The 16,716-nt window shown below is 45.8% G+C and overlaps 1 protein-coding gene across 1 annotated transcript in view; it reads left to right on the top strand.

Annotated features, from left to right (window-relative positions):
• The window catches only part of LOC124795728 (vegetative cell wall protein gp1-like), a 598,084-nt gene that overhangs the window by 451,909 nt on the left and 129,459 nt on the right, over positions 1 to 16,716 (top strand). Inside the window, exons 4-5 of the mRNA XM_047259811.1 lie at positions 12,426 to 12,517; positions 12,698 to 12,793. Of these exons, the coding sequence (XP_047115767.1) occupies positions 12,426 to 12,517; positions 12,698 to 12,793 (188 nt within the window). The remainder of the gene's footprint in view (positions 1 to 12,425; positions 12,518 to 12,697; positions 12,794 to 16,716) is intronic.

Genomic DNA, 16,716 nt, shown 5'->3' with positions numbered 1-16,716 from the left:
CTTATTAAAAGAGTTTCTAGGAACAGTATTGAATGATGAATCCAAGAATAACTAACTATTGCCCCATACGAATCGCTCACGTAGGCTCCGTGAAGACATGGTTATTCTGACTGCATGGCGCACACAGTTGCTGCTTAAGCAGTCATATATCCTGTGCTTCTGTGCTTCATACGCGAACGGAACTAGAAGGACTCTTAATAAATATTACGATGGCAAGTATTCTCTAGCACCGCACTTTACAGTGGTGTGCAGAGTATGGATATAAATTATTGTCTCAGCTGTTCGTGTGGAAGCAGGAGGGGGAGGGGGAAAATCCGTTAAAACTGAAACACTGATGATCAGTCGAATATAGCATCCCATCACCGTACTCCACACATACAAAACCTTAGTGTGATCTATAATCATGCAATTGTTGCTTTCATTTCGGCTAAACCCAAATACCTGACTCCCAAAACCTCGGCCGAGCGATGTAGCGCAGTGATAAGAGTCTGGATTCGCATTCGGGAGAACGAAAGTTGGAATCCTGTGTGGCCTGTGTAACTTTCCTAAATTGCTTAACGGAAATGCGCGGATACTTCCGATGAAATTGTACGGCCGATTTCCTGCCCTAGTGCGAGACTGTACTCAGTCCGCAATAATGTCGTCGACGACGGTGCCCTAAACGCAAATATTGTTTCCTTCCAAATCTTCGAATAAAATGCAGTCCGCCCCGTCTTTCCTGTCTGTCTGCCTTTCCCAACTCGAATCCTGTATAAATTTATTAATTATCCCTCCCTCCTCTCCCGACATGTGGACACTTTTGAATTTCCCACACTTCCTACAACCTAAATCCAAATGGTTCAAATGGCTCTGAGCACTATGGGACTTAACATCTATGGTCATCAGTACCCTAGAACTTAGAACTACTTAAACCTAACTAACCTAAGGACAGCACACAACACCCAGCCATCACGAGGCAGAGAAAATCCCTGACCCCGCCGGGAATCGAACCCGGGAACCCGGGCGTGGGAAGCGAGAACGCTACCGCACGACCACGAGATGCGGGCAACCTAAATCCAATGTCACAGTCGTGTCATCGCTGATTAGCAAGCCTCGGACACTGCAGCCGTTCCGCTATCATGTCACACACTTGTAAAATATCCACATCTTATCCAAAGGAAACGTGAGTCCTGCGCCCCCAGGTTAACACGTCACCGATACGGACATCTAGCCATCGTTCTTCGTTGAGCAGAACGCTCATTTCCCTCTCGCTGCCGAGGCCGCGTTTTACTCGCTCCCTTCTCGCCCTTCTCGAGAGCTCGGTAGACCTCCTCTTCCCTAGCTTATCCATCTCACATCGTTCCGGAAACACTCTTTCACATACAACCTCATCACTTATTACGTATTTCTTTCTCAAATGAGCTCTTACATTTGTCTTTATCTCCTCTCCGAACAGTTGAAGGGGCGGTGGAATGAAACAAACCGGTAGGCCTGGTTATTAATATTAAAGGTCAATCGTTGATGGCGTAGGAGGCACCAGTTATGCTTATAAGAAGATGGTGGTGGTAAGTCCCTATGGCACCAAACTGCTGAGGTCATCGGTCTCTTGGCTTACACACTACTTAAGCTAACTTTAACTTACGCTAAGGACAACACATACACTCATGCCCGAGGGAGGACTCGAACCTCCGACGGGGAGAGCCGCGCGAACCGTGGCAAGGTGCCTCGCCGCGCGGCTACCCCGCGCAGCTTTATAAGAATAGCACAGGGGACAGAGGATGGTAATAGACAATTGTATCGTGCCAGGCATGCGCTTTGTTGCTTAGTTTTGGGATTTCATTCAGATGGACATGCTTAAAGAGAAATTCAAGGACAATTTAATTCAGTCACCTTGTTCTTAATTGCTGAAAATGCAGAATCTAACTTGTGAACAAATCTTTACCGTGAACAGACGGACGGAGTCGCCATGGGTAGTCACTTATCCCCTCTGGCGGCCAATTTATTAATGGAAGACTTCGAGGAGAAGGCGCTTGAATCTGCTGACTTGAAGCCCACGGTTATCTGGAGGTATGCTGATGGTACCTTTGTAGTTTGGCCCCATGGTGAAGATAACTTGTAAGACTTCTTAAGACTTTTTTTTTTTTTTTTTTTTCACTTGCCGCCCTGATTTTACGACCCACCACCTAAGTGCTTAAGGTGGGTCTATTTTGACCACTTGGCCGCTACAACCGGTGTGCGGACACTGATGTAGTTGATGAAACTCACACCAGTTCCCGCATCCGGTCGCACCGTTGCCCGTGTCCCGCCACGTGGAGGCGGGTCTGTGCTTTTTTTTTTTTTCTTTACTTTGGCAGCTTTCCCAAAACCGATTTAACAAAAATTTTACAAAAATTAATTTTGAATTGGAAGAAGGAAATACAAGGAATAGTTTAGTCTGAAGAGGAGAAAAGACGATAGGAAAGGAAGAGATGATAGTCCCACCACCGTAGGGGACTGAGGATGAGCGTCTTGGGATTTATCTTCAAGCCTCTGATCCTCAGTCCCCTAGCCTTAGCCTGGGAAGTTCTATTCTATTCTATTTGTGGCGTTTGATATCTCTATTTATGTTCTATCTGGTTACTTGTATACAGGTTTAGAGTGCCGTGGTAGCTGATGGCAATTGCGACGGTGCGCCGACACTGTTTATGTCTAATTTTATACATTAATCTATTGTCAGTTTTAGGTCTACTTATGTAAGTCTATTGCATGTCAGTTGTTTTATATTGAGACTTAGTTTAGTTCTTCCACACTATGGTGTCTGTCTGGGTGCTGCATATAGGTTTATTGTCTGTGTGGTCTTCTGTTCCTGTACTCTTTGTGGCATTCGTCAGAAATTTTGTCTGTTAGTGCGTTCAGTATGTCCCAAAGTTCAGGTGTTCTGATCGCGTCGTATATGTGTTCCTCTGTCTGTAAGTGTTGTATCCCAGGTGTGTTCCTGTGCTGTCTGTATTTCCCGCAGAATAGGATTGTGTGTTCGGGGGTTCCCATACCTCCACATGTACACGTTGATGTGTCTCTAAGACTCACGCGATTTAAGTGCGTGGGATAAGGTCCGTGGCCAGTCAAGAAATGCACCATGCCGCGGCTAGGATCGGCATGTTTCATTCTTAATCTTTCCGTTATGTTCGGAAAAAAATGTATAGACTCTCCGTCCCTTATCACTTGTGCCCCATTCCTGTTGCCATGTGTCGATTTTCCATTTTTTGAGGTCCCGCTTATTGTTCAGCGGGGAACCAGTCAATATGTTGACCTGGTCTAGTCTACCCATCTTTAACCAGTACAGAGCGGCCCGATATTTGATTGTGATATCTATCGGGAAGATTCCTAGCACGACACACAGCGCTTCAACTGATGTAGTGCCGAAGGCTCCCGATAGTCGCAGAAGGACGCTTCTCTGCCCACGCCTAACCGCTGTTCTGTTTGTGACGAGGTTGAGTCTGTGCGCCCATGTACTGGCCGCAAAGCTTAGCACTGATTCGAAGAGTGCGCAGTGGTAAGTTCGTGTGACTGACAGAGGAAGTCTGTATTGTCCTGAATTAATCATTGCCAGTTTATGTAGTAATTTTCCTGCCTTGTTTGTTGTTATTCTGATATGTTCATGGAAGTTCAGCTTCTCATCTATGTATACGCCCAAGTAGCGGGTTACCGTCATTCTCTTTATGTTGTTGTTCTGTATTTTAATAGATGGATTGCGTCTGAGTTGTCCTTTCAGCAGTGTGTATGTTGTTTTGTTGCCCGCTATCTTGAGCTTGTTTGTGTTGCACCATTGTGTTATTGTTTGCAGTGTGCCACTCGCCTTCTCCACTAGCTGGGCTCTTGTATTTGCTGAGATGACCACCAGTAGGTCATCTGCATAGGCGACAGCACCGTCTGTCCTCATATCCTCCTCCAGCAGTTGCAGGAGAGGTTCAAAAATTATGTCCCAGAAGATGGGTCCACAGATCGATCCCTGCGGACATCCCTTGGTAATTTTCCTTATTACCTTCCGGTTGCCCACGCGCCATTCCACTATTCTGTCTCTGCAGTAGTCTAAAAGACTGTTGTATAGGGCTGCGGGTACTTCCATCTGGCGTAACCTCAGAAACAGTGCTGGCCACCACAGGTTGTCAAATGCTCCTGCGATGTCTATCATGATTGCCAAGGAGTATGTTTTATCTGTGTTTTGTGTAATTTCTAAAGACACCTGAACTCCCTCCAAGTTACAATAAAGTTCACAGTGGAAATTGAAAAGGAGGGATGCCTTCCATTCTTGGATGTTCTGGTTCGGCGCAGAGAGGATAGCACTTTGGGACATGAAGTGTATCGGAAGCCGACGCACACGAATTTGTATTTACGTGCAAATAGCTGCCACCATCCTGCACAGACGATGAGCGTTCTCCGAACTTTGACCCATAGAGCGCGTATTATTTCTGACGAAAGCAGTCTGCAAGATGAACTTTGCCACTTACAAAGAGTGTTTGAAGACAGTGGGTACTCCGAATAGCAAATACAGAAGGCACTGAAAATGAAACCGAAAGAGGCCACAAAGAAAGAAGACGAAGAAACCTTTAAATCGATGGCCTTCCTGCCATATATGGGTAGCCTCTCATAAAAAATAAGACGGATTCTCAGCAGACACAAAGTGAAAGTGATTTTTTGTGCTCCACCCAAGACAGCTGCACTCGTGGGCTCCGTGAAAGATCCGAAAGTCTGGAGTTTCCAAAATTCCATGTGAATGTGCCCTTTCTTACATTAGACAAACAACTGGTACTGTCCAAGAAAGATGTACAGAACATCAGTGGTCCGCACGACTTTTACAACCTAACAAGTCGGCAGTGGCAGAGCACTGAATTGACACTGGTCACAGTATATTGTAAGACAACGTCGAAATTTTGTCAACTACATCATCTTTTTGGGACTCGATAGTGAAGGAGGCAATTGAGATTCGCTTGACGACGAATTTAATCAATAGAGATAGTGGTTTCAACCTTGATAAATCATGGAATCCGGCACTTGGTGTAACAAACTCACAAAGACGTCGTCACAGTGCAGCTCACAATGGTATATCGACATGCCAACACAGATCGACTGCGGAGTCATAGATGTAACTCGCGCGTTGTGCACGTCTCTGCCGCCGACCAGCGTCTCTGGCGCGTTTCCATCTGCGGCCGCATGCGCAATTGCGCGGTACACGAGTATAAAGGGACGAAGCGAGCACTGGACCGGCACTCTGAAGATGGCTGAACGTTATACAGCCGAAATATTAAGAAGAAGGAGAATTCTTTCGGCTGAACATCCGGAACTTAATGGAACAAACCTTTAATAGTTTTTGATGAATCTACATTTGAGATAAATCGTCCAGACCAAGTTTTATCGTGGTACGGTAGTCCAGTAAGTCTGAGTCAAACGTTCACGACGCAACTGCTTCAGAGATCCACATAAACAAAGGAACACAGGTAAAGTCGACTCTCGATTTATTGTGCAACACTGAACAACGTAATAAAAGCTTAATCTCGTTTATACCATCGCCAAATCCGTGCGAGGCGGACAAATTTTTTCCTTGTCCTAATAATACGGTAACGATAGTTTTTGGATGTCGTTGCGCAGGTGGCTAAACACGTAACCAGCCATTCAGTTGCAAGTAACGCGAAATGAAGGAACGTTACGTTTTTTAAGAAAATTATGGTGTAATATTGGTGGCTGAAGTCCGATGCGGAACCGAAACGACTGATACAGACAAGTGTCGCCAGCAGAGGCGGGGACTGGTAGCTTCTGCGGCCTTCCGAGCAGGCGCGGAGCGCGCTGCGTTGGCCCTGGGCCGCGCGGCGCGGCGCAGCGTCAGCACGGGCGAGCGCGCCTGCCGCCTGCGCAATTGAGAGGCGCGCCGCCGCTTTAGCGTTTATTTGTCTTGGTAATGGGGATATAAAAGCGCCCGAGGAGACACTTAACACTGGCGATCCATTGTGCGGCTCGTTTACGACGGCTTTCGGCGCGCTTAACGGCTGCTGCCTCCGCAGAAGCCAGCGCGGACAACTGGCGGCGCCTTAAATGTGTTTATGTAGCCGTTCCGCGGCGATCGGCCGCGAATCGTACAGCGCGACGCCCGCGGCTCTAACGCGGTGCTAAGTGATCACTTCGTGTTTCGTTACACGCGGTTACCGCTTCACGGTCGGCATCGCTGGCGGCACGTTCGTTCAGCACTAGGTCGATAAGAGAGAGGATGCCAGAAGAGATCGACCTTGAACTGTTGAGGGCAGTATCTGAGTACTGTAATATCTTGCACGTTTTAAGAAAAACCAGGTAAACTAGATGAGAATATGAACTTGAACTTGAACCCTCCATAGAAACTAATCCACTGCACAATCTTGCTCACAATGAGAACAATTACGGACAGGTTCAAGTAAAAATGACGACGTATACAGGAACTCCGCGAACAAACTTTCAGCCGTCCGCGGTGGTCGAGCGGTTCTAGGCGCTTCAGACCGGAACCACGCGACTGCTACGGTCGTAGGTTTGAATCCTGCCTCGGCATGGATGTGTGTGATGTCCTTAGGTTAGTTAGGTTTAAGTAGTTCCAAGTTCTAGGGGACTGATGACCTCAGATGTTAAGTCCCATAGTGCTCAGAGCCATTTGAACCATTTTGAACGAATAAACATTCAGAAATTGTCCAGGGATACTTTGAGTAATTTGGTACAACGTATAAGCGACCAACTGTCTCCGGCGGCTCTTTACAGCTTTACTGCATTTCGTTCGAATCCCGACGGTGGTACGCTCTGTGCAGACTTACGCTCTACCAAAACTACGGTTCGGTAGTTCTGTTACAGTACATAAATGACGTAGTAAATGGTAGAATTAGCAGCAGTATCGTTAGCATTGTTAAGGAAAGAAAAGTAAATGAATCTGTGAGAGAGAAGCTGGGTGCTGAAGACTTGTCTATGTTTTGCGCATAATTAGAACAGCGCATCGTCACGTTTTAGTCCGTTGTACATTTGGTATCGTTACAAAATATAAATTGCATTTTTCAAGCAATCGAAATTAGTTGAGCGTGTAACATCTGTGCTTTTATGTAGCCAAAGCAATTACCTTTGATGCAAGTATAGTTTACAAACACAAACATAAAATATCCGTGTAATTAACGAACATTTTTCAATACGATCAAAGGCGACGGTTGCTTTTATTATCCATAAGTGCGAAAGTTGTTTATGAATAACAGAAGCATGTTTTACGTAACCTGAACTAAGTATTGAAGCTAAGTTCGATATTTTTTTTATTTGCATCTCCTTTTCTTTACTTTTACTTTTTTTGAGGCCTTGAGTTTTCTAGTGTATATAATAAACCTTTATTGTTTTTTTGCTTTTTACTACAACAACTCTCTGTTTCACATTACAGATCAACAATTTTCGAATAAAACCAGTACTAAAGTTTGACAGTTTCAATTTTGCTATAAATACAGCTTATTTTTAAGTAGTAGGCAGGACGATTACTGTGCAGAACTTAAATGTTTTGTAGGTTACATGACGCTTTACATGTCCTCACTCAGTTTCGAAGGCAATCTTAAGATACTGATTGCATACGCAAACGAAGCGATCAAAGTGAGGTAACGCCCGATAGGTATGCAACACACCTAATATACAGGTAACGCGGTTATGGTCTTAACCAACCAAGGCTACTAGGAACACTATCCTACTCTACGCTTACTTACGGTAGTTTTACAACTCAGGCTGTGTGTCTCGTTTCCTTTCGTTCATCATACGTGCTTCAATGCCATCCTTGACTGGATGTCCTCAAGTTTGTACTCTCTGCTGTTCGGTTATGTTTAGGGTTTTGTTTCCAGGCAGTGTTAGTTGTGTGTCGTCAGTGACACACGCAGTACTGTGGATCGGTGTACTTGATGAAGTGTTGGATGATACTCATCTCATGTATGGGTCCACTGAATGCAATGGATGAACGAGGCTATGCTGAGCTGTTTCCGTACCGACGGTGACCACGTCACAGTACTTCAGGACCTGAGAGTTGTTCCAGTGCTCTTTGGTCGGTGTTGTACTTTTTGGTTGTTGCGTATTACAGGCTTCTTCACTGTTGTGTAGGTGTTTTTACAGAAACAAGGGTGACTGCAAAACCCAACCGAATAAATGATAATTACATTATTGCTCTTTAACGAGCCACCGGAGGCCATGGGTATCTTACACCAAAATTCTTAGAACAATCTCTGAAAGTTTGTCGGTCGAATTCTCATTCGCCCTGTATAGTTACATACATTCTCCGCAAGCATCTGCACAGTGTTTCTTGAAGGGTAGTGGCGAATATCTGTCCCGATCCATTTGTGTACTGAGGGGAAAAAATCATTGTCTGTGTTTCTCATTAATCTCCCTTACCTTGTTACTGTGGCACATAACTCGAGATTCACGATCATAAGTGTGGAAATGCTGCCGAGGCATTCCTCGAATACCGGTTCTCTAAAATTACTCGACAGAGTGTACCGAGAACAAAGTCGGCTTTCTCCAAAGGTTTACATTTACGCTCCCTGAGGAGCTCTATTAGACTTTTCTACATCAAACTTTTACTATCCTACGGGTCCGTCTCCTACTATCATGTCTATTTGATAAGGACCCAAAACACTGGAATAGTGCTCGAAGACTGTTCACACTAACATCTTCTGTGTGATATTTATGGATTCGTTTTTCGTCCCATTTCCTATCTGCCAAAAGATGTGAAATGCTGCAGGTGTTCACCACTATCTTGCAACCAGGTGCTAATAACGAAGCTATTGCGAGAATTTAAACGTCTGTTGCTAATACAACGCGGGTAAGTGATCATAAACGAATTTACATAAGATACAGCTTCATAAAGTAAGATTCATTTCTCTTTTACTATAACTCAGTAATTGATATAACAATTATTTTTTCTGTTATTTATCCAGACGACAGTAGTGACGCATGACTGACTTCGACTGTGAGGTACGTTCATCATCGGATCTGTAAACGATGAAAACGAAGCTCAGGGAAACTAACACATAAATAGTAAAATCACCGAAAGATTAAAACTGTGCCGGCCGAAGTGGCCGTGCGGTTAAAGGCGCTGCAGTCTGGAACCGCAAGACCGCTACGGTCGCAGGTTCGAATCCTGCCTCGGGCATGGATGTTTGTGATGTCCTTAGGTTAGTTAGGTTTAACTAGTTCTAAGTTCTAGGGGACTAATGACCTCAGCAGTTGAGTCCCATAGTGCTCAGAGCCATTAAAACTGTCGTGCAAAGCCGACCTGTGTAGCCGAGCGGTTCTAGGCGCGTCAGTCTGGAACCGTGCGACCGCTGTGATTGCAGGTTCGAATCCTGCCTCGGGCATGGATGTGTGTGATGTCCCTAGGTTACTTAGGTTCAAGTAGTTCTAAGTTCTAGGGGACTGATGACCTCAGATGTTAAGTCCCATAGTGCTCAGAGCCATTTTTTTATACGAAGTACTGGTCACACATGTGAAACTAGTATTTCATGAGTATCGAGCTGACAGCATATATTTCGCCATAAATGTGAATGTTTGCCTACACAAACGCACAGCAGAATGAATGGTAGTATCAGCTCTGTGTTTCTCAGTCGTATCTGGACTTGAGTGTGTTCAGAGAGTGGAAAGGACAAAGTGTGGCGTTACACGCATGTGCGGCGACCACGACCGCTTTCGTGACTGCTCTTTCTTTGGTCGTCGTGTTTTATTGGCTCGCGTGATGAAAGAGACCGCGCCAGGCCCGAAGTCATGGTGGCCTTGTCCGTAGCTGCTGCCAACCACACACGTGTTCTGGCGCCCTTGTTCACACACTAGTGACCAGTGATAAATATATACAGCATTAAGTCCGCATAAAATACTCCTCATCCCTTCCATTGAATACTTTTAGTGGGTACCTGCCTATTGCTTGGCCAACTCATCAAAAGAATCGTCAAATTTGCTTTATGTGTAACAGAAACGAGAATGGAAAGAGGCTGGTATCACTGCGTGGGCCCACCTCTCCCAATGCAGGTATACCTACACGTAATGAATTCCGGGACTGTTCTTCGACAGAAATTGGCCGATTGGTATGTTGATCACGCACAGCTGAGCTTGCAGTTGCGTCTCGGATGAACTGGATGTCGGAAGGACGAACAAAGCATGACTGCAGTGAGTCCAAAAAGATTAGTCTGGCTGTATTTTTAAAAAAATAACTGTCTGTGGCACTTGACAAGAAGCAAATACAAAATCTGAAGAGCCAATCACGTGGGAAGTACCTCTGTAACTAATTTTTGTTTAAATGCAAGAAACAAAATACGTTCATAGCAAAAACAAGGTTAACAAAATAGAAAGTTTCTTACAAAAGCTACTTTATAAAGTATTCGTCCACCAGCTGAATATGCGTAAAATTCGCGCACCGGGACTAAACTTTAATGCTGACCCACGGCACACCCTATGCGTCAACTGTCCGCAACCACAATCTGCCACCTGATGTGGTGTTCAGCTGCGCCGGGACAGTGGAGCTGGCATCATGGCCCCTAGGGGTATCGAGATAACGCTGACTACAGGAAAACGTATTGTACACTTGCATAATCAGTACAGATCCTCATACGAGAAGTAGATCGATGGTTCGGCCGATAACAGATCGCATTTGCGTAAGCAAAAGATAAACGAGCCACGGTTGGGACGGCCTCGCTCGTTGCCCGATGAGGACGTGAAGTTTGTCGTGATGGAAATCAAGAAAAATGCTAAAATCAGCGCTGGCTGAGGAGTTAGGATCGAAGGGCAAGAAAGCATGTGGCAACACAGTCCGAAATACCTGCAAGAAGCACGGATATAATGACTGGATGCCTCGCAACAAATTTTGGGTCAGTGAACAAAATCAGAAGAAATGTCTTGATTTTGCCCAGGAACATAGATTCATGAAGAAAGACTGCTGGGATAGAGTCATATTTTATTATGAAAGTAAATACGACTTATTCGTGTCGGATGGCTTTCCAGTCCAGGTACACTTGGTACTCCGCTACCTCCTCTTACTACGGCAACTGTCAACCATCCGTTCCCATGAGAGAAGGTATCGTTTATGTCCAAACTAAAATTAAGAGTACATCCAAGAAACACACATGGTCCATCAACAAGCGCGTTGGCGGCGACACTCTTCACTGGGATGCGATTTTTCTTGTCTCCTGATGTTGTTGTAAGTTCAGTGTTTTCTATATTTTTGTAAACTGTGCATGGGGGCTTAATTATATATTATGCAAATAGTTTTTAATTTTCGTAGCTGACTGTCCGGTTACGCAGTCTCGTAAACGGTTGGCCCTGACTAGTATTAGTACGCCATCTGACTGCATAGAACAACAACAAAGAATGAAAGAAAATTTCCGTTAACACAATTAATTAATTAAGTCCCCAGCAACTATAAAACCTACGAAACAACAAAACACAAGTGTAGCTGTTCTGTGTGTGGAAGTGTGATTCAACGTACACATCTGGCACGGTTCTTCCTCAATAAGACCAGATATTTTAAACATCATTTATACTGAAGTAATTTAAAAAAACCAGAAATACTATAATTGCACATAGAAACCAGAAATACAGTCTAATACAAGAACACGAGCCAGATGCTTTGTTGACTGAACCTGTAACCAATAGGCATTATTGTTCAAGACATTGAAATAATACAAAAAAAAGGAATTTTTTTATCTTCATATATATTGACGAAAAGCACATTACAGCATCCCTAATCCAACAACATCTGGTGTCTAGCCCATCAAAACAATACTACAAGTTCTGAACAAGCACTCTCCATGGGAACTTCTCAACAACGACTCACCACTGCTACATCTCAACAAGCACTCTCCACCACGACTTCTCGATTAAGAACTGCCAGTGGAGGCGGCGAAATAATACTCTTTGGCGCAATCTCTGGCGCTGTGGCTCAGTGTAGCCACCTTTCAACTGTTGTGCGACGACGAGGTCGATATCTCCTGTACGGCATGTTGGCGGCGTTCAATGCAGTTTCCTGTGCAGCAGCAAGACACAGACTGCGCGTAGCGCGAGAGCGCGCTCCCTTATATAGAGTGCGAAAACTTTGACCTTAGATAAGGGACTTAGAGTTTTCGCAGTGGCCAGCGGAACGTTATCCCGGACGCGCACACTGGGTGTTCGAACCTGCGACCGTAGCAGCAGCGCGGAACAAACAAAAAGCAAAGAAAAGTCGTTGACTCCCAGTTCCTGTGTCACACATTCATTTATGTTTCTGTAACTACGAATACCACTAATACTACCATTTACCACGACATTTATGTGCGGTGCCGAAACTACAGGACCGGGTTATAGTAGACATCAACTCTAGGCGTGACTCATTCCTTGTTGCAGACGATTGACTGTGCTCGTTGCAAGCAACCCGTTGCCAACTCGCAGACAATGTAGCGCCGGATGTTTTCTCGTTGCAGACGGTTCTGCGCCGACGAAGTCGACTGGAGCGAAACGGAAGAAGGAGGCGAACCCCAGCGGCGGCGCGGCGGGCGGCGCGGCGACGGGGGCGGCGGGGGCGAGCGGCGGCGGCGTGGCAGGCGCGCCGGGGGCGGCGGCGGGCGTCGCGGCGCCCAAGACGCCGCCGGTGGACATGAGCGGCGCGCTGAGCGACGGCGGCAGCGGCGGCGCGCCCGGCTCCGACAGCGACCGCAAGCGCAAGAAGGCGCGCACCACCTTCACCGGCCGGCAGATCTTCGAGCTAGAGCGCCAGTTCGAGCAGAAGAAATACCTCTCCTCCTCCGAGCGCGCCGAGATGGCCAAGCTGCTCAACGTCACCGAGACACAGGTGCGTGCCGCGCCGCCTTCCCTCTCCACACGTCTTCCTCGTCCCACTCAAATGGAGGTCTACCAAAATTCTTTCCAGCACACCGTCATGTGGTTTGGGTTGGGTTGTTTGGAGGAAGAGACCAAACTGCGAGGTCATCGGTCTCATTGGATTAGGGAAGGACGGGGAAGGAAGTCGGCCGTGCCCTTTCAAAGGAACCATCCCAGCATTTGCCTGGAGCGATTTTAGGGAAATCACGGAAAACCTAAATCGGGATGGCCGGACGCGGGATTGAACCGTCGTCCTACCGAATGCGAGTCCAGCACCGTAATGTGACAGACCGTTCAGCGCCAAGATGACCACACCTCGTCTACATGGCATGAGCACAGTGTTATAAATGCCTCTTCCTGGGACTACTTTCCGACTTTCCTGTAACACAATGACAGTGACACGGAAAAGGTTCTCAGCGACCAGTATTTCAGCGCACGTCATACTTTCGTGATGCGGACGTTATCGTGTTGTGCTGGTTTACCGACGTATTGGACGCCACATGCTAGTAGATGGAGCGAACAGTCGTCCCGTCTTAGTTTACTGTCACGTACGTGATAATATATAAGTCATCTTGGAATGTAGAGTCTCCTCACAGCTTACCTAGTTCGTGTAAGAACATGAGCCGCAAAAGTCGTTGTGGGAGTGGAAACTGAACTTACTGATGGAGATCATTAAAGCTGATTCTCATCGATAAGAAGAACATTGCTACGACAGTGATTGTTGAGCATAAGTTTTGTCTAGACAAGACAGAGTGAATCAAAATAATGCACGGAATGGAAATTGCTTTTGCTAGAACTGCTACTTCCGCACGTCTTTTATGACAAATGAATGTGAGAAAGGGGCTACGGTACGCAAGTATCACTAAAGAGAGCCACTGAACCATCTCTCTCTCTCTCTCTCTCTCTCTCCCTCTCTTTCTCTCTCTCTCTCTCTCTCTCACACACACACACTCACACATACACACACTACAGCTCCATATATACTCCGCAAGCCATCGTTTGGTGGGTGGCGGAGAGTAACCTGTACCAGTACTAATGACTTGTTCTTTCCTGCGCCTGCTATACGGCTCCGTATGAGCCCTAATTTCTCGAGCTTCGTGGTCCTTACGCGAATTTCATGTTCCCGGCGATAGAATCGTTCTTCAGTCAGCTTCAAATGCCGGTTCTGTAAAATTTCTCAGTAGTGTTCCGCGAAAAGTAAGTCACCTTTCCTCCAGGGATTACGACTTGAATTCACAAAGCATCCTCCGTAATACTTACGTGTTGTTCGAACCTACCGTTAACAAATCTAGCAGCCCGTCTCCGAATCTTTTCGATGCCTTCCTTTAATGCGAAATAGTGCTGCTCCCAAACAACCGAGCAGTAGTCAAGAACAGGACGCACCATCGTCCTACATGCGGTCTCCTTTACAGATGAATCAGAGTTTCACCGTATTCTCCCAATAAACTGAATCTGACCATTCCCCTTCCTTATGAATCCTCGACAACCGGTGTGGCAGAGCGGTTCTAGGCGCTTCAGTCCGGAGCCGCGCGACCGCTACGGTCGCAGGTTCGAATCCTGTCTCGGGCATGGATGTGTGTGATGTCCTTAGGTTAGTTAGGTTTAAGTAGTTCTAAGTTCTAGGGGACTGATGACCTCAAAAGTTGAGTCCCATAGTGCTCAGAGCCATTTCAACCATTTTTATGAATCCTCACATACTCATTCCACTGCATACCGCTTTACAACGTTACGCCAAAATATTTAAACGACGTCCCTGTATCAAGCTTCGTGTTACTAATGCTATATTCGATCATTATGGTTTTGTTCTCATCTGCATTAACATACATTTTTCTAGGTTTACAGATAGATGCTATTCATCACATCAAATAGAAATTTTGTCCAGGACATCTTGTATGATCCTACGGTCACTCAACGAAGACAGCTTGCCGTATACCACAGCATCATCAGCAAACAACCGCAGATTGCTGCCCAACCGAGTCCGCCAGATGATTTATGTATATTGAAAATAATAGCGGTCCTATCATATTTTTTAGGGGTACTCCTGATACCCTTCTCTCCGATGAACACTCGCCTTGGAGGATAACGTACTGAGTGCTGTTAAGATGTCTTCGAGCCACTCACATATCTGTGAACCTGTCCCATACGCTCGTGACTTTGTTTACAGTCTACAGTGGAGCAACGTGGTAAATGCTTTTGGAATTTTGGAAATGTGGAATCTGCCTGTCGTATTTTATCCGTAGTCCGTAGTGTATCATGTGAGAAAAGGGCGACCTGAGTTTCGCATTAGCGGTGATTTCTAAAACGGCGCTGATTCGTGGACAAAAGGTTTTCCGCCTCAAAGACGCCACCCCTAGCGTTTATACCGTAGTACGAGGTCCACTGTTTTCAGGATTTGGCGCATTTATTTTACTGTAACTTTGTGGCCGGATGCCCAGCCTGCCGCAAAATTCGTCAAGTAATCTAAGGTAGGGGAATCGTGCAGGCCCTCTGTCAGTTAGTCGCGTAAACTCTTTTTTTATTTATTCTGTACTACGTTATTGGACTTTAACTGATTGTTTATCGTAATGTCCGATGCGGAGATTAGGGACTGGCCTAGAATTGGTCTAAACTATCGTGGAATGCAGCGTAACAAACACACACACACACACACACACACACACACACACACACACACTGGCCTGTGTAGCAGACCGACTTACTACCGTTACACTGCCGCACGGATCCCATCGGGATCCTATCGTGATCTCAGTCAGCTCCCAGTCCCTTAAGCCAGCACACTGCGCGGTAACTATATCAATTCTGTACGTTAATTCTTACAAAGAAGAAAACCGCAACCAGCCACTATTAATACTGCTATTTAATTAGGTAAATTGCGCCATTAACGGTTTCGAACTGCAAGTTCATCGTCAGACGTCTGTTCATATGATTTTCAAGATACACTTTACATTATCGTCCGTTTTCGATTTTTATTCTTTCTCTGTGGCGAAGTATTTTTGGTGTGTTGTTGTCGTCGAAAATTCCTTCCGCGCGATTCGACGGCAACACACCAAAAATACTTCGCCACAGTGGAAGAATAAAAATCGAAAACGGACGATAATGTAAAGTGTATCTTGAAAATCATGTGAACAGCCGTCTGATGATGAACTTGCCAGTTCGAAACCTAAATAAATAGCTGTATTAATAGTCACTGGTTGCTGTTTTCTTCTTTGTAAGAATTAACCTACATTAATTGCACACAACCACGGTCTCAGCATGTCAGTTTTAGACAAAATAGCATATATCAGTGCTGTTTCTATCCAGCAAGATATTGGAGAAAGTACAGTTTAGGTAAATCGATTCATCAAACCATTCTAAGCTGGTGATTCATCATATGTCAGTTGCGCTGTGCAGACAAACTTGGTCCGTAACGTTGCCTTAGGCTCCGAGTGACTACTTCCTTTTATCATATTATTCGTGACGCGGAATATACCTGTGATAGTTTCTACTCATAGTAGTGCCCGATGAGGGAGTGGTTCTCTTTTGCAAGGACCGAAGCCCAATTTGATGTGAACACACGTTTCCCTGAAAGCCGGGATTAAGGTGTCAGCAGATTTATGCCGAGAACTCGGCGGCAAGTACCAGGTGCGACGCTCTCGGACAGATAAAGTAGGCAGCCAATATCAGGCAGTGCTTTACGACTGCATCCGGAGCGATTAGCGCCGCTCTGGGCGTGGAAGTGGAGTGCGCCGTCTAACGTTGTTTTGCTGCTCGCCTCCACTGAAATTGCGTCTTCGCAACAGTTTAGCTGCAGCCTTGTTTCGCGAGGCGTAATGGGCTTTGCTGGTCGCGGACGTGAATTATTTCTCGGCCTTTCCCTGCCCACAAATCACAACGGGGAAATCGCTGATGTCCGAA

Source organism: Schistocerca piceifrons, chromosome 4, assembly GCF_021461385.2.
Source record: "Schistocerca piceifrons isolate TAMUIC-IGC-003096 chromosome 4, iqSchPice1.1, whole genome shotgun sequence".
Classification (NCBI taxonomy): domain Eukaryota; kingdom Metazoa; phylum Arthropoda; class Insecta; order Orthoptera; family Acrididae; genus Schistocerca; species Schistocerca piceifrons.
Note: the sequence above shows the minus strand (reverse complement) of the source record. Positions and strands in the feature narration are given on the sequence as shown.